Consider the following 17625-nt stretch of genomic DNA (forward strand, 5'->3'; position numbering starts at 1 on the left):
CTCTAAGTGTACAGAAACGTTACAAACACATGGTGTTTTATTGCAGCAACACAGCTGGAGATGACTTCAAGGATTACAGTCATCTTTCCTATTCATAGTTCATAAACTTTAAACAGTGTACCTTTCTGAGTAGCATGATAAAATCCTGCACCACCTTCCTCCCTCCTGTCTGCAATATGAATCGTGTCTTTGTCCAGTGTATCCATATGATATACACTACCCATCACTCAGTAGCTGCCCTGGTTATCAGATTAACTATCACATACATGAGAGACAGAGGCAGAAAGACCACAGTCACATAATTTTTATTATAGTACAGTGTTAAAATTCTTCAATTTAATTAGTGATTCCTATTGTTAATATCTTACTATGTCTAGTTTATAAATTAAACTGTCTCATATGAATGCATGCATGTATATACAGGAAAAAGCAGTATACACAGGCTTTGGTACTGTCCATAGTTTTAGGTATCTACTAGAGGTAATGGGAGATACAGGAAAACTACTCTCATTTAAATTGTTAGTAGGTCTCCTTAGGTCACACCTCTCAGGAGGCAAAAATCAGCCCTTCCCTTTATTTACCACAGCATCTGAGGAGTCATCTATGTACCACGGAGCCTCAAAATTCTGCACGTCATTTGATCAAGTACATCTTCAACACAGTCTTTAACAGCACTCTCCAAGAGAGCCTGCACCTGAAAAGCAATTAGGTCAGCTGCTAAAATTAAAGAATTAGGTCCTCTGCAGTGGATCTGCTATAAATGCTCTGCTTTCAAGCAGGGCCCATTAGGGACCTTCATCAGATGGTCCGTGTATTCTGCAACCTCGGTCTCCCTGACACCCGCTCCCCGCTCCAAGCGTCCAGGCACGCCCTGAGCCCAGGAAGACTTTTCTGGACATCATTCCAGCGCTCCAGTCCCTCAAGCCTTGCTGAGCACCTGCTCGGGGCAGGCCTGTCCACATTCCTTCTCCTCTTGCTGTCAACTGAATTTCCACTGTCCTTGCTAAACCAAAGTCAGAAATAACCTCTTTCTGGAATGTTTTCTGCTTGAGTCCATCTAATCATTTCCCCAGATCTGACCCTGACAGGCTTTGGTGTCATTTCCTGGCATTAATCTCACCCTGTTACCTGCTGTTTTATACGTGCTCTCCAGTGTTTTTCCTGTCCCCCTCAACTAGGTCACCGACGTCTTAACTCCACCCCGACTGTCTCTGAGGACCAGTATTCTCATGAATCCACTCTCCTCTCATTGCACAGGACTGGGCTATGCCTGCCCCACCTGTCCCCTTCCTCATGGGCAGCTGCGATGGCAATGTTGCCACACAGACTCTCCTGGGAGGCCCGTGTGGAACTTGTCTAAATCTTTTCAACACACTCTTGGATTTTTTGTTTTTAGCCTTTAAAAAGAGATCAACATGACGTATAATTCATTTCTTGATGCAAGGACAGCATTATTAGCATTGATGTTTATTCCTCATTCTACCTCTCTAATTGGTGGGATCTCTTCTCTGTTAAGTGAAACTTTCAAGGAGAGAAATAACAATCATAGCTGGAAGGTGAGGGAGACAAATAGGCTGGTAGAACTTTCCAGCTCCTGAAATCCAAACAAAACTGTCACTACAGATTCTCCTGGAGAAGAGGACTGGGGCGGGGAAGACCTGCCATCTGCTCACAGCCCAGGGTCACAGAGCTTGTTTACAGGTGGCAGGCGAGGCACAGCCGTGGAGCTCTAAGATCTAAACACCGGGGATCTTTGGGTTTCCCTAGGGGTCCTCCCGAGGTTTCATCTTTTTGGGATGTGGTTGCTCAGCTATCATGAACATTTTTTTGTGTGTGTCTTGCTTTGCTATCGGAAAACATGTATAGCTGATCACTGCTTACTACACATTGTCAGCTTTAAAACATTTGACATCCCTGTGCCTTTCTAGGGCTAGGACATCTGCAATGAACAATATACCCTCCTTTCCAAGAATTACAGCTCGATTATTTAGTTATGTTTTATTTCCACTTGTTTTTGAAATGAGTGTCTCACTAGATTGCTCAGGCTGATCTCAAACTCTTGGATTCAAGTGATCCTCCTAAGTCGGCCTAGCTGGAACCATAAGTGCGCAGCTCTGTGCCTGGCTTGCTGTAGATGTCGCACTGACAGAACTTCTAAACTTGCACAATGTGAGCCAATGTAAGGCAATAGCAGGCTTGTGGACAGTCTTACTTCATTCCTGTCTCAGTGGGACTCTGTCTAGGATCTCACACTTAAATATCAGGTTACCTGCTGATTTGGAAATAAACAATTCTTAATCAAATCAAGAAGGACTTTTTTATTTATAATTGCTTTTTTAAAAACCCAGGAGTGGACATTGAATTTTACTGTATTAAATTCTGAAAAGTTTACCTTGGAATGCCAACTGTGATACTACCAGATATTGACTATGATTTTCTTTGTCATCTTGGGCTTGTTAAAAAAAATGGCAAACTCAAAGGCTGATTGATGATAGGCTTTGTAAGTGAATTATTTGAAATTCTAAAGGCAAAGCATAATTACTCAGCAAAATACATCACTGATAAAAGGGTCAACACGCAAAATTAGGCAAGAGGGAAAGAGGAACCAGTGATTGCAATTCTACTTAAAATTTTTAAGAAAATTACTTATTGCAAATAAACAAAGAGAAGTCATGAGACCTTAAGATCACCAAATAGGACTTCATGCAGCTTGTTAAAACTTTTTAAAAGACCTCATCACATTCTCTACTGATGTGTACCAGCGTTTCCAAATTTTACTTGGAAGTTCTTCCTAACATCTGATCTTGAGCTTTCTTTCTGGAGTAAGACCTATTTTTTTCCCTATACCATTTCTTTAAATTAAAAGAATTCCCATGCAAAATAAATCCATCAATAGAGAGGCAGCTTAGTTTTAAAAAAATAACCACTAGAGTTCATATAACCACTTGAGTATATTCTACTGGCTCAGAGACAGCAGGGTTTGAAAATGCCCAAAAATTAGGCTTGTCGCTTTTTGGATTGACATTGACATAATCTGTGGCTTCCTTTATGTTCTCATAGTCCAGGGAAGATTCCCTGTTTAGTCCTCCAGGGGTTGAAAAGACCACTTGTGTATAATTCACATCCTTGGTGATCTAGGAAGAAAGCAGAGACATGTTGGGGCAAGATATGCACCATACTCGGAGGAGGTAAGACCTGGGACTGAGCTCTGGCTCAGAAAGACTTGCCCAAGGCTTGGTGGGAAGCATGGGGATCCAGGTGGCTTTGTGTGAAAGCAAAGCCAGAGCATCGAGGAGGATGCTAATGGCTATATCCCACCTGTTTGCAGGGAACAGGTTTTAGGGTGAGCAGTTCAGTGGATGGGAAGGAAAGATGTGAACTCAAACAAGTGAGGTCAGGATCCAGTGCAGATTTGGGCCTACTGACTGGGGCCTGGCGGGAAAGTGGGCTTCCCATTAGCACTTTCACTTGTGTCTCTGCTCAGACCCATTTTGCTTAGGCTATACACGCTGATGTGACTCTGGGAGGAAGCACAACACTCTCATCTGGGGATGCTGTAAGGCCTCTTTTATTGTTCCCTCTGACACAGCTGGAGCAGCTTGAGTTCAGTTCCCTCCTTTACAGCAGGAAGCCCAGGCTGCACACGGAGGCTGAGTTCCCTGGGATTGTCCTTACCTGGCAGCTGTCCGAGCTGTCTGAACTGTCTGAGCTGTCTAATGTGTTGCTCTCACCTGGAAAGAGATGGACATTGTTCTTTCAAAGCAACCTAGGGGGCACTAAGAGAAGGTGGAGGCAGGAGAAAGGAACATGAAAGGACAGAGGCAGAACCAGCAGTTCAGAAAGCAGCGGGGAGAGATTTGGACATGCCAAAAGAGGAAGAAAAGAAAGCAGAGCAGAGAAAGGGTGGTGGGCAAGAGAGTGTCTAGCACCAGGCAGGAACGTATACGTCAGTCTAAGCACCGCTGCTTCCTCCAGCTCTGTCTAAAGTGAATAAAGCACAACAGGCTTTACTGTACCAGGAAAGACTCCACCAGCAGGAATAAGCCGGGGCAGTATGGCCCAGTGCAAACTGCTCTGGTCTTGCAAATCCCAGACGCAGGTTCTAATCTAAAGTGTTACTAGCTGTAGGCAGCTCACATCTCTCTTTCTGCCCTGTTTTGTGTCCTCTGTAAAGCAAGGGAGTTGAGCAGCGGCCTTTGAGGTCCTCGCTAGCTCAACAGTCTCTGGATGTGACTGAATTCAGGCAAAGCTCTATGGCCAGGGGTCAGGAGGAGGCCAGTGCCTTCTCCATGCTGAGAGATACTGGGGGCCTGTACACTGCACTTGAAGGTTCCCACAGACTCAGAGGCCTTATCGCAGCTGAAAAGATAAAATCAGAAGGATCGAGCAAACTCACATCATTTAGTCAAGAGATAAACCAGTGGAAAAAGTGTAGTCTCTGACGGGGAAGCACCTACTCTAAGCCTTAGCTTCAATACCGACCCCTTGAATCTCCCAAACTTTGATTAAAAAAACAAGGCTAAAGGGGCTGAGGTTTTAGCTCAGTGGCATAAGCACTTGCCTGCCTACTGCTAGATTGTGAGTTCGATCCTGGGCACAAAAAAAAAAAAAAAAAAACAGGCTAAGGGTACAGCTTAGTGGTAGAGGACATGCCTAACGTGCTCAAGATCCTGGGTTTGGCCCCCTGCAGTGCAGGGCCAGAGGGTGTAATAAGACCTAAGATCACTGCACAAAACCAGAAGGGCAGTATTTCTTGCACTAGGGAATAGAGATGGAACCATCTCCTGGACACATGTTTATCCAAATGCCCAGATCTCTTAGCAGGTCTCAGATCATGAAGAGGGCCCCTATGGAAAGTGTGGAGGGGCTAGTTTCTGGAACCAGCCAGAACTGGTCAGAAAGATGATAGATTCCCAGCAGCAATCTAGGTAGCGGCAGGCAAGGCTAGCTGAAACCTTAGCTCCACCCTTAGCTAGGGGAGCAGAAGGTGCTGAAGCATGCAAGGAGCAGAGACAGTGTGTGAGCCCTTCACAATCATTCACCCATGAACAGTCCCAGGAATGAACCCAGACCTACAGAAACCCGGGGGGCTTCCCCATGTACAGGATGATACCTTTCCAGGAAAGGCAGACTGGCAAGGCCTGGACTCCCCTAAGTACGAGGACACCACTGACTAGAGATTGGCTCCCCTGGGATGGACTGGGGTTTGCTGCAGAGAGGCTCCTTATTGTCCCAACAGGGTGCTGTAAACTTCAGGACAAGTCAATGTCTCTGACTCACGCCTGTAACGGGGAGCACACAGAGGGGTGCTTCTTTCTGTCCAAGCTTCTGCAGTCTCCTTGGCAGCCAGTGGGGGCTGGGGGGAAGGGCCAGACTCTTGGGCCTTCATCCTGACCACTTGAAGCACCCGTTCATTCTGATGGCCTGGAATAGAGAGGGCAAGATCACATGTGATCCGTAGCCACCTGGGTTAGGCACCCCCTCCACAGTCAAATGCCTCCTGAAGCTCAATCCGCCCGACCTTCTAAGGGATCGTTTCAAATGTCAGCTCTGCCGTGCTCCTTGTGCTATCTCCTTTCCTCACTTGTTGAAAAAGCCACATCCAGCTTCTGAGCACCCTATGTGACTCATGTCCCTCCCCTCTGACTTCCCCCTGCTGCTCCTGGCCCCAGCCTCTTTGCCCCTGCTGTTTTGGCCCAGCTCACTTCTGCTTCCGCCTTTGCAGCACGGTTCTCTCCTCATTTCCTACAGGTTCTTGCTCAGATGCCAGCAACTCAGAGACACTGGTGCCCTCCCGGCTCCTATCTGCTTGCTTGGCTTCGTGTTTCCTTCCTAGTGCTCACATACCCTAACATACATGTGTGTCACTTGCTGTCTTATTTGTCTCATGGACTAGAGGTTCCACAGGGCAGGAATTTCCTGTTCGTTTCCTGTCATAGAGCCTGAATCTGGCTGGCCTGAGATCTCAAAAAATGTGTCAAATGAATGAATGGATGGATGAACAAATGAACAGCAAGAGCTAGACTCGTTTTACGGGATGTTTACTCAAAATGTCATCATGCCCGATCCCCCTGACTTAGCACAGCCAAAGCAGCACCACTTTTCCTAATTGAAATGCTTTCCCAGGACAGAGCTTCCATGCTGTTATATATATAAATCAGCCCAAGAAGCTCAACAGATCTCCCAAAATTTCCTTCTATTGCAACTTAAGACTGTTCTTGGCTTTTGGCATGAAAAAGTAAACAAACTGTGCCCAGACAGAATGAGCCCCTCCATACCAGCACTGCAGATAAATAGATCCACTAAAGACGAGGTTAGAATGGAGATGACCCCTTTACAATGGGGTGCTGCAGTGGGGTTAATCTGGTCAGTGGGTCCTCAGGTTAGTTTTCTAGTGACACTAGGTCCAAAAGAATGTCCTCTGCTGCAGGCTGGGGGATGTGGCTGAGGGGGACCAGAAGGCAAGGGCCGGGTTGTTACCTATGCGCCTGCTGAATACATAACCAGCCACAGTGAGGAGGCAGGCCTGGAGGATGAGGGACACCACCGCGATCACCAGGCCATGCCAGAGCTGCATTGCACTGTTGGGAGAGGAGAAGGGTCCAAGTCAGAGGGGCAGAGATGTTAATAAACCACAGGTCCACCCCTGCCTCAGCCAAAGGCAAATGTCTGGCATTGCTGTGGGAATCAGGGCAGGTCCCTCTTCCTCTCTGAACAGTCCTGGGCCCCTCACTCTGTCAAGCTCATGCTGAACTTCCGACTGTGCCGCCACTGGTGGTAGAGGGGTTCAGCCTCTTTGAGGGGCAGCAGACAGAGGCCTAGGAGAAATCACAGATAGAGCAGCCAACAAGATCCTCCTGGGCACCTGGAAGGGAAAAGTGACAGATAAAGAGTCAGGCTTGAGACTCCCCCAAGTTTCAGATTCTGACTGTGTAAAACGTCAGGACCTAACAGCCAGGAGGCACTCAGGGTTAGCCTCGGTGACACTGCCCCACACACCCTCCATCTTCCCTGATTTGGATGACAATTCTTTGACCAAGGTATAATTGCCTCCTTTTAGAGAGAGTAACAGAAGGCTCAGAGATACGAGTCATGTCTGAGGCCACACAGCACAGAGCACTAAGTCCAAAGCCCACGCTCTTAAATCGCTCCTTTCGCCCAAGGAGAACATCGCTGGCGACTGCAGACACAGAGATCCTGCTTGAGCAAAAACCGGCACAGGTTCTCTGGAGAGGTTCAAGTCTTAATTGCACACACATGCACGCGCATCACACATGCTTGCACTCTCCCCCTAATGTGCCACACAGCTTCCATGAGCTTTGGGACATCGAACATTCCTACCGCCTTACAAAAGATTTATTTAAAAAATCAGAGTAAGGAGTCCATCAACCTGTTGCTGAATGTAGTGTTTTCCATAAGACGAGAGCACTCTGAAGGCTTTGAAATGGTATTTAGCGGACAGAGACAGGGCCGCATCCCATCCACCTTCTTCGTGCTGTGGATGGTGAGCCTCAAAAACTCTTTGCTGCTACTTACGCTTCTGTTCCCAAACAGGGCTTCCAAGTGTGAAGCGAAACAGGGAGAGGCCTGGAAACCATTTTTATTAGTAGTTCTCAAACTGAAGTTTCTTAACGTCAAAATTTGCATCAAATAAACTAGAAAGAAAGGAGAGCAGTATCGGGAAGAGCCTGCGGGGCTCATCATCGCAGACTCTGCCATGGGAAGACAAGGATAGGCTGGCTGGGGCTGGCATTTTTTATCTTGTCTTCAAGGCTGATTATTTTCCAGCTAGGACTTATGTTTTGGGGAAAGGAGGTAGTTGTTACACTATATGATTTAAGGAATGATGACAAGATAGTCTGTACAGGCACTGTTTGTGATTTGAGGATTTTCTATTCACAGTCACTTGACTCCACGGTCTCAGAACAGCAGTAGGGAGGCCTGCATCTGTATGGCTCACTATTGGCGTTTCTCAGTACTGCCTGACGCATGGCACTAGACAAGACTTTGTTATCAAGCACTGATTTATACCCAAAGGACATAGAGCATTTTGAAAACCCACCAAGGCAACAGGTCAGCCAACAACCACGATGACCATAAATGATTTCACATGTTTCTAAATGCCCCTCTTGAAGTAGAAAACCTCCTCTTTCTTGAAAGTTGCTATGTGGAATAAATGCCCCATTATTTTAAAACTATACTACCTAAACTTCCTTGCACTATGTTGGTATGAAGTTAGCATTTCACTGGCCAAATGACATCCAGCAGCTATGTCAAATCAGAGTGGTACATGGTGGTACAGTTAAAGAGCCCTCAATACGGATTCCAGTTCTGTCCTCTTTTAGATGTAAGTTGCAGAACTTTGCACTGTCTCAGTTTCTGTATCTGTAAGGTGGAGAGATTGGTAATGTTTACTGCACAGAGCTCTTGTGTTGGTTCAGTGATTTATGCTATTTGAAAAGACCTTTTTACAATGCCAGGCACATGGGGAGTGCTCGATAATTATTAAGGATGATTCAACTCTAAAAACCTTCCACCGTGATGGTGACCAGAGTAGAGCTATTAAAAGTTAGCTTGCAAGGACAGACTGAGGGTGTAACGCAGTGGCAAAACTCTTGCCTGGCATGTGCAAGACCCTGAGCTCAATTTCTGCACGGCCAAAAAAAGTGGGAGAGTTCTTCTATTTTAGGAAACATAGACATTTGTTTTGAGTGTAGTTTGGAGATAAGATCCAGAACAGGATGAGATGGAAAAATTACGACAGATACGGTTATTGAAGTGGCTGGTGCCTCCTAACCACCACGAGCAGGCTGTGTCTTGAGGTCTAATTGCAGATTGCTGAGGAGGCAGTCAACAGGAACATCTGCTCATTTACACACACACACACACACACACACACACACACACACACCAAACAAGTGGAATGTGAGCAATGTGAAGCAATTGTGTTGTGAAAAAGTCCCCACCCACATGAGAGTTTGTTGTCCTTATTCTGTCACAGAGCTGGGGACTGTCCTGCTTGGACACCGCAGACGCCAGCTCTGTGTACTAAGCGCATTTCCTCAGCCTGCGGCACGCCTGTGGAGGAGGATGGGTTCTGTCATATTCCTTGTCCCCCTCCAAGCAGGAAGGGGCCTTCGTCTGATGGGGCCTGACCTCTCCTGGGGCTGTCATGTGCTAATGGCGGAAGTCCTGCCCAGGCCTTGGTGAATTAGGAAGCTCGACAAGATGCTCCTAAGCCTCTTGCCAGTCCTAAGTATTTTCTTCTTTAAATGTTGGTGTGGGGGAAAGCAAGAGGAAAATAAAACTGGGTGGAAACGAAGGCTTAGAAGAAAACAATCTTCATTCCCATTGCATAGTATCATACAGCCTCTTTTACCCTCCACGTTACAATACTGTTCTCCCTGATTTAATATGTAGTTTCCAAGGAAGGATGAATTGTAAATAAGCCAGAATAGCAACCTGGGGGATTTAATGACAGAAACAGAAGAGGAAAAATTGTGAGACTACTAAGATTGATGAAATCTCCATAAAAGCAATATTTTCCTAGAGAATATAAGTTAGAAAGATTTATTTCAAAAGGCACAGAAAATTTAAACAAAACCAAACCAAAGCAATGAGAACGATGCTGGATAAGGAATCTTTCATGAGGCTATTTAACTTCTCAAAGCCTCAGTCTTTTATACTTAAGATAGGAGGCACTGGGCATTGGGGCACAAGCTTGAGATCCCAGCAGGAGACAGGAAGATCTCAAGTCTGAGCCCAGCCCAGGCAACTTCGAGATTCAGGATTAAATAAGCGATATATAGATAAGACTTGCTGCCTAGGATGATAAAGTATGTAAAATAGTTCTTATCACTTTCAGAATATAGTAATAAGCATTCAATAAATGACAGATATTATTTTAAAACTAAAAATCTGTCAGAGTTGTCTGCCCCAAAATCTGTCCTGAATGACCTTACAAATGAATCATTTCAGTTTTAAGAGATAAACAATTCTTACAAAACATAAACTAACTGGCACAAAAAAAGTAGGGAAAATCCCCAGGCTCATCTATAAACACAGAGGTAAATGCATGATCTTATGAAGGAAGAAGCCCAGGTGTGTGGAAAAATTCAGCCGTTACAAGAATGAAAGCCGTCGCTGAGTATTCCTGCATGGCTCTGCTCCTGTCTACAAGAACACACACACTCCCTTTCATAGCTGAAGGATCAAGGCTTAGAGCCGCAGCACAGGTTCCCTGGTCCCTGGTGGGAAGAATCTTGTTTCAAAGACCATCTGACCCAAAAGCGCCACGCCAGGCCCCTGCCTCTTGAGTATTATGACATTCATAGCCGTATGTAAAGTACCAAAAAGCATTGATAAAGTCAAGCACTTGTTTCTGACTAAATTAGTGAAATAAAGCATGAGAGCTGTTTCTTACCGTAATAAAGAACATCTGTTTTACACCCTTAAGTATCTTACTAAATGGCAAACTGTTTCAGTCGTTATTTGAGAGCAAGAATTTCTGATACAATCCTTGAAGAAACGAGTCTGAGGAATTCTAATTCCCGGAAGCCGGAGACTCCCCCAATTTCTCATCATAACAATAAAGGTACGGAATATTTCTTAACTTATGTGCTCCGTGGCAGACGCTTTTATACTAACCCATCCAAAGCTCACATCCCGGGAGATCGGTACTACCATTATGTCCAACTAACAGAGGGCAAGAGAAAGACAGAGATTTACCCACCACACTCTAGAAGTCAAAAAGGGGTGATGGGCTTTGTACTCCGGCAGGCTGGTGTCAGAGCTCGAGTATTGTGTGATATGTTGAAGAATGAACATATAGTTTGGGGCAAAAAGAACTCAAATCAAGCCTCACTTGAAAATGATATGATTTTATACTTAGAATTTCCAAAAATAAATTCGATTGCAAACTGGTGGAATCAATGTGTCTGGTAAATAAGTCCTGTGGCTGAGATAAATATTCTAAAATTTGAGCCCTATTTCCTGCTATACTAGCAATGATCAGAAAATAGAATGGGAGAAAATACCATGAGATTAGCAACCAGCACAACAAAAAATCTAAATAGTCTTAATTCTATGAGAATTATTCTGATGAAAATAATAAACATTTACTGAGAATCCTTAAAGACTTCAGGTAATAGGAAGACATGGCATTTCAAATTGTGAAGCTACAATACTTTTAAAATCACCTTCAAAATTAATTTGTTGATTCAGTATAATTCCAATCAAAATCAAAATTACAGTGAGTGTTTTTAAAACTTGAGATTATTCTAAGCTTTTTTTTCTGGGAAAAAAATCAGTAAGAATTAAGAAACAAAAGCTGTTTGGGAAGGAATTGTGACGAGGTAAATTTTTGACTATAGCTTTTTAAGAATGATAGGCTTTCAAAATATGCCGGTGTGAACAATACATATATCACGAAAGTAGTTCACAAGGTAGGTAGAAGAAAAGAAAGCATTATTTTAAAAACGTTAGCCAGGATTACACTCCTATAATCCCAGCACTAGGGAAGCTGAGGCAGAAGGATTGTTGCAAGTTTGAGACCAGCCTGGGTTATAGAGTGAGCCCAAGGCCAGCCTGAACTACATAGCAAAACCCTGTCTCAAAAAGACAAAAAAGAAAAAGAAAAAAAAAAAAAATGTTGCAAAGAGAACAATGGGTTAGCTACCCATAAGGAAGGGGAAAACAATTTAGACCCAACAGTAAATAACAAAAGAAATCCCATGGGCATTTATAAGGTACATATTTTTAAACTGAACCATTAAAATGAGGAGGATGGAATCAGACATTCATATACTTAATGATATTTGTTAAATTCCAAAATGAAAGAAAACTCTCTTAGCTTATACACAAAGGAATACATGAAAAAGTAGTTTGACTCTAAAATATCAAGGCTTCACATGTTAAAATAAATAAAATACAAAGGCAAATGGATTACAAACCTGGAACAAATATTGCAAAATATGGCAAACCGTATTTTACAGTTTGCATCTTTTTTGTATATGAGACATGATAAAGAAAATACGGTGTATGTTTAACTAAAACAAAATTGCCACTATCCCCCTCAAAATACTCTCCCTCTCTGTAAATACACTTGTCTCACTGTTCTTGCTGCTTTCTGGAAGCAGTTCTAGAAGTCCTTTTTCATGCGTGTTTTTAGTTTTGCTGTTACCCTGCCTTGATGTCATAAATCAGTTCAGACAATTTATTTTTCACGGTCATTTTGACTTTGAAGAAGTCACAAGTCCTATGGTGTCAGCGCTAGGAAATAAGGGGGATGAGGACACACTGCAGTTTTTATAAGCCTGCCTCCCTGCTGGATGGCATTTGGCAGCACTATTCACTGTATGTTTTATTATGTCTTGTTAAGATACAAAAAAGGCTTCCAGAACTGTTTCAGAAAGTGGCAGTAATGCTAGAATATGTGTGTTTGAAGTGAGGGGAGCCATTGAGGGGGTACGGGGATTAATGGCAATGTGTGTTTTCTGTAAGAAGTTAATAAAATTTAACTAGTCACTGTATTTTCAATCACTGCTTGTATGTTGTAAGAAACCTCTAAATGATAATTGAATAAAAGATGTGGAACAGAAAATTTATAAATGACCAGAAGTGGTGGCACATGCCTGTAATCCCAGGGCTTGGAAAGCTGAGGCAGGAGGATCACCATGAGTTCAAGACCAAACTGAACCATATAGTGAGACCCTTTCTGAAAAATCCGAGAAAAAAATAAAATTTATACACAGCCAGAACAGGATCAAAATTATTATTGCAAAAGAGTTCTATCCAGTATCAATTATTAAAAATAAACAACCTAAAATTCAGACATGGGAAACAATCTGAAAAACAAAAACATAAAAAATGGATTTACAGCAGTAAATGAAATATTTAAATTACATTTAGCAATAGATGATCTTGCGCATATCTCTGTAAAAAGTAAACATAAAAAGAATAAAACTTGGCAAAGAGAAAACTCTGTGTCATTAAGCTTATTTTACTGTCACATTAGTTCAGAGAAAAACTACCCAATTCACCTGACCAGTTCACCAACTCCAGAAGAATTCTTTAATAACAATTTTGTCTACCAAATACAGACCTCTTCACAGATATACATTTGTGGAGAATAAATTTGGGTTGTTATTTAAATGTACTTTTCTCATAGAGGGAAAATTGCAAAAAAAAATATGCCTTGACGTTAACAAGGTGGGTTATTAGGGCTGTAGATTGCGTTATTTCAGTCTCTACGCTGTGATTTTTAAGATTTTTAGTAATTAGCATGTATTTTTTCCTATTAAGAAAAACTGCTTATTAACTAAATTTTTTCCTTTATTGAATTTTGGGTTTTGTTTTCTTTCTTTTTTTTATGCTAGAAATTGAACACAGGGCCTTGAACATGGCAAGCAACTCCCACTGAGCTACAACCTCCAGCCCCTGAATTATCACTTTAATTGACCATATATATATATATATATATATAATACATTATATATATATATATATATATATATATATATATATATATATAGCTATATGGCTACATCTGGCTAATGAATAGATGCATGCTTTAATTTTTATGCTGCAAACACTTAAAATTTACTTTTTTTTTGTAGCAAGGATCAAACTCATGACCTCCTGCTTGCCAGGCAGGAGCTTACACCACTGAGCTAAATCCTCCTCCAAAATCTACTCTCTTGCAAAGTGCAGTGGTGCACACCTGTCATCCCAGTGCTCGGGAGTATGAGGCAGGAGATCACCATGAGTTCAAGGCCAGTCTGAACTACACAGTGAGACCTTGTCTCAACAAACAAACAAAATTCACTCTCTTAGTAATTTTCAATAATACAATATATTGTTATTAACTATACTCAATACAAGTTTTAAGACTTTTAATCCAGCCTGAGCTGTCCGCTGCACGTTAGCCTGATCCCTGGTTCAACCTGTCACCATCTCTCCCCGTGGTGGCAGAACCGAGGTGGTCTGCTGACTGACTGCATTTCCATCAGTCCAGTACATATGGAGCAGCTCACGTGCGTGGTTGTGGGCGACACTCAGGTGACATGAAGAAGGGAACATCTGTGCTTCCAACAGCTCATGCTGTTCTTGGAAGATTGAGATGTAAACTTTTGCAGTGCCAGAAACAGAGGAGAGGCCACAAGCAAAGAACTTCAGTGAAGTAAGGGGAACCAAGCAACCCAGCTCAGGCACCGCCACCCTGGGCAGAGAGCACAGTTTTAGAGGAACTGGTGTGCGACAAAGTTCAACCAGACTTAATCTCATGTACATAAGATAACGCGAGCAAACCCAGGACTCCACAAAGCAATTGCACAGTAAGTGCAGGAAAGCTGCCAGGAGCCGAACCCAAAGATCAGGATTTGAGATTTCAACTCTAGCCTTGTTAGCTGTAAGTTGTTTATCTCCCCAACCTCAGCATTCAGGTCTGTCAAATAAGATGGTACTGCTTCTTTTGTAAAAGGCCTGCGTGTGTGTTTACAATGCATGTGCACTATGAAAAACATTTTGCTTGAATTATCTTCTGTAAGCCTCCAAACAACCTTCAGAGGTGGACACTGCTGTTCTCCATGTTAGAAACAAAATGAGTCCCCAAGAGGGGACTAAATTGAGCCCGGGTGGCTTGGACAGAGCCTTCCCATACCACATGGAGTGTGCACGATGGCAGCAGGGCACCTGGCACCTATGGGTGTTCAGCAAGGGATGAGCCACAGCCCTGAGCAGAGGGTCGAGCACCACACTGCTACGGGGGTACCACAGAAGCACACCCACTCCCATAGAGCCTGTGAGATTTCCGAGGGGCATGTAAGTGATGCAGTACACAAAGTTACAGGGTCCTGACCAGACCCCGCACTGCCGCAGTCAGTGTGTGCACCCTGCAGAAGACAGAGGAGATGGAAAGGAGGCCGGGCCCTGTCAGAAGCCAAGGGAAAGGGGACAGTGGAGGTTAGGGGGTCACCTTTGTCCTGAGTATTTAGAGAAATCTTCTCTGGGTCCTCTCTGGCTTTAGTCACTACCCCAGGTGGTGAGGAGCCATCTGGAACACAAAATGAGAACCAGATGAACTTTCCAATTTAGCAGCTTTATAAATCAATCACATTGGGCACTGAGCCTCAGTTTCCGTATCTATAAAATGGGGGTGAGTGGGCTAAATAGATTTCTTTCTGACATTTCATTGTTCTAGAATTCCACAGGTTCAAAATAGACATAAAGGATGAGACTAAAATTAACCCATAAGAGCAACTTTGAGTCTCAGTGAGACATACCACATCTCTAGTCACACTTACGTCTTAATGCAGGCAGTGCCAGTTTATTTTAAGAAAAAAAAAAAAATAAGCCACCCAGTATTTCTCATCAGTAAGTTTAGAAAAGCATTTTTGAAAAAAATTCCTGGTGCCAAATGTGACTTAGCTGTAAGACCAAATCAACAAAAACACAAAACATTGCAAGCAGGTAAGCAAGGTGCATGGATTTGATTGTGCTAGTTCCGCATGAGTCTGGAGATTTGCGGGAGAGAGCAAAATAAATATTATCCATTTCATAGCCTGGTCCACTACATTTCTAGATTAGCCAACTCATTTCAGGGAAGCTCAGCGCCTTTTACAGATCATGCTCGGTTTATAAGTTCTTCGGTGGCTGGTAGCACGTCTTGTCCATATTTTATACTCTCATACTTCCTGACAGGTCTCGGGGATGTTTTGTACAGAAAAAACAAAGCTCTTTCTAACTGGGCAAATTGCAGTTCGATCGATTTCTACCCAAGAAATGCTTGACCTTGAGACAGCCACTCAACCTTGAGCCTTAGTTTGCCTGTCTTTTGATTGGAAAGTCGAATGTCCTCTGCACACAGTGGTCAGGAAGGTTACATGAGACCTCAGAAGGTTCTAGCACTTCTGTGCCCAGGATTCAGGGCTGGGGCTGGCTGCAGGGGTTTGCAGCCTGGCATGGCCCTGTGTTCACAGGGGCTGTGCCTCCTGAATGCTTTGCTGTTTTTCTTTGTAATTTTTGCACAGGGGAGACCAGAGTTTCATTTTGCATTGGGTCCCTCCAGTTGGGCCACTTGTGCTGCTCAAGGACTCGTCCCCGGTAGACTCGCCAGTGCTCACTTCGTCAAGCCCACGGGGCACCAGGAGCAGGATCAGCCAGTAAGCAAGCCTTTGGTCCAGGCTTCCAGTGCTGTACCGTCTGAGCCCCTCCCCAGCTGGGAGACAGAGAGAAAGGGCTGGCTTCGGAATGCTCTTCTGTGCAGGTCAAGTTTCCTCTTGCTGACTCAGTGAAGTCACTTAACACTTTGCAGCCTCAGTTTCCCCAGTGTAAACAAAAGCCCCAAGTTCCTCAGGTGTGAGGATCAAATGAGTCCATCTTCGCAAAGCTCCTGGAACAGCGCACAACACACAGTCAGCTCCATGTCTGGGGCAACTGTTCCCGTTGGCTGGTGTTGTTTCCTTGCCTGGATGTGTGCACAGCTTTCCTCTTGGACAGGATACATTTCCTGAGTTTCACGCATGACATTTAAAACTCCTGGGCCTTCTCCCTTCCATTTTTTGCATCCAGAACAAATCTTAAGGAAAACCTTCCTATGGGGAAATTTTCTCTGGTTTCTGGCTGACTTAAAAAGTAACAGCAACTGCTGGTGGAGGGCTGTTCTGGCACCAACTGTATATATCTGAATCCTTGCAGCAGCCCTGTAGAGTAGGTGGTCCTGTACCCATTTTACAGATGAGGAAACTGAGGCACAATAAAGTTTAGGAGAATGAGAATTTGAAACCGGCTTTTTCAGAATGCAAAATCCATGTACCTTCTAGATGGATCCCTGAGGGCTGTTGTTGCTAATGCAGACAGATCTCAGATCTCATGGACACAAGATTTATGTCTACAAAGTCAGACTGCTGAATCTCAGGTTCTCTCTGAGCTGACTGCAAACTGAATTGCACATCCTGAAATTCTGCCATAAAAGAAGAATCCTGTCTGAAACCCCTACACGTCCAGACCCACAAATGCACGCACTATGAATGAGCTTAAAATCCCACCTACCTAGCCGGTACTTACCTCTGGGGCTAGGGGCAAAGGCTGAGCCCAGCCTGATGGAAACAACTTCACCGTCTGCAGCTCTACCCAGAACCCCCTCTTGTCATTGCAGTCAGCCACCAGTGTTTCATCATTTCCAACAGCGCGGTGCAGCGCAGGCAGCTCTGGAGAGAGATAGCGATCGGCTCAGCTGAGTGGAGCAGGCGGAGGGCAGATACTGCCGTCTGTCTCTCCCCCACCCTGGGGTGAGGAAAAGTCGGTATAGATGGGACAGTCGGCAGCCCCTCACGCGCTGTGTGTGCTCATGTTTCAATACAACAAATGCACATTTGTAGAGCGGAAAGTGCACAGGAGGAGGAGGAGTCGAGAGACCTGGTTCCAGTACCAGCTCCGGCCCCATCTTGCTACAGGAACCTACTTCCCTCTGAAGGGCCGCAGAGCTCTCTAACTGTAGCCCAGACACCTCTGTATCTGTGCATGATGTGGCTGTAGGCTGAGTGCCAGGGGCATGTAGAGCCGGATGGAGGTAATTTTTCAAGACCGGCCTCACCATTAAGCCTCGAATGAACTAAAAATGGCTTC

General features: G+C 44.1%; 1 protein-coding gene across 4 annotated transcripts; it reads right to left on the reverse strand.

Moving 5' to 3' along the window:
* Nucleotides 1-2298: 2298 nt before the first annotated feature.
* Nucleotides 2299-17362, reverse strand: Rhex (regulator of hemoglobinization and erythroid cell expansion). Of its 4 annotated transcripts, XM_063239716.1 has the most exons (8): nucleotides 17065-17361; nucleotides 16814-16960; nucleotides 14975-15052; nucleotides 6734-6865; nucleotides 6481-6581; nucleotides 5281-5424; nucleotides 3676-3731; nucleotides 2299-3134 (listed from the first exon to the last, which is right to left on the reverse strand). In XM_063239716.1, exons 4-8 carry the CDS (start codon nucleotides 6745-6747, stop codon nucleotides 2934-2936), a joined length of 516 nt encoding a protein of 171 aa, XP_063095786.1. In that variant the 5' UTR covers nucleotides 6748-6865; nucleotides 14975-15052; nucleotides 16814-16960; nucleotides 17065-17361; the 3' UTR covers nucleotides 2299-2933. The 4 variants fall into 4 exon arrangements, with proteins under 4 accessions (XP_063095786.1, XP_063095788.1, XP_023422939.1 ...); XM_063239718.1 differs by lacking the exon at nucleotides 6734-6865 and having other exon boundaries at nucleotides 17065-17362; XM_023567171.2 differs by lacking the exon at nucleotides 16814-16960.
* Nucleotides 17363-17625: the final 263 nt, after the last annotated feature.

The sequence above is a fragment of the Cavia porcellus genome, unplaced genomic scaffold, assembly GCF_034190915.1.
Source record: "Cavia porcellus strain 051 isolate PalLab524CR breed Dunkin Hartley unplaced genomic scaffold, mCavPor4.1 scaffold_29, whole genome shotgun sequence".
Lineage (NCBI taxonomy): Eukaryota > Metazoa > Chordata > Mammalia > Rodentia > Caviidae > Cavia > Cavia porcellus.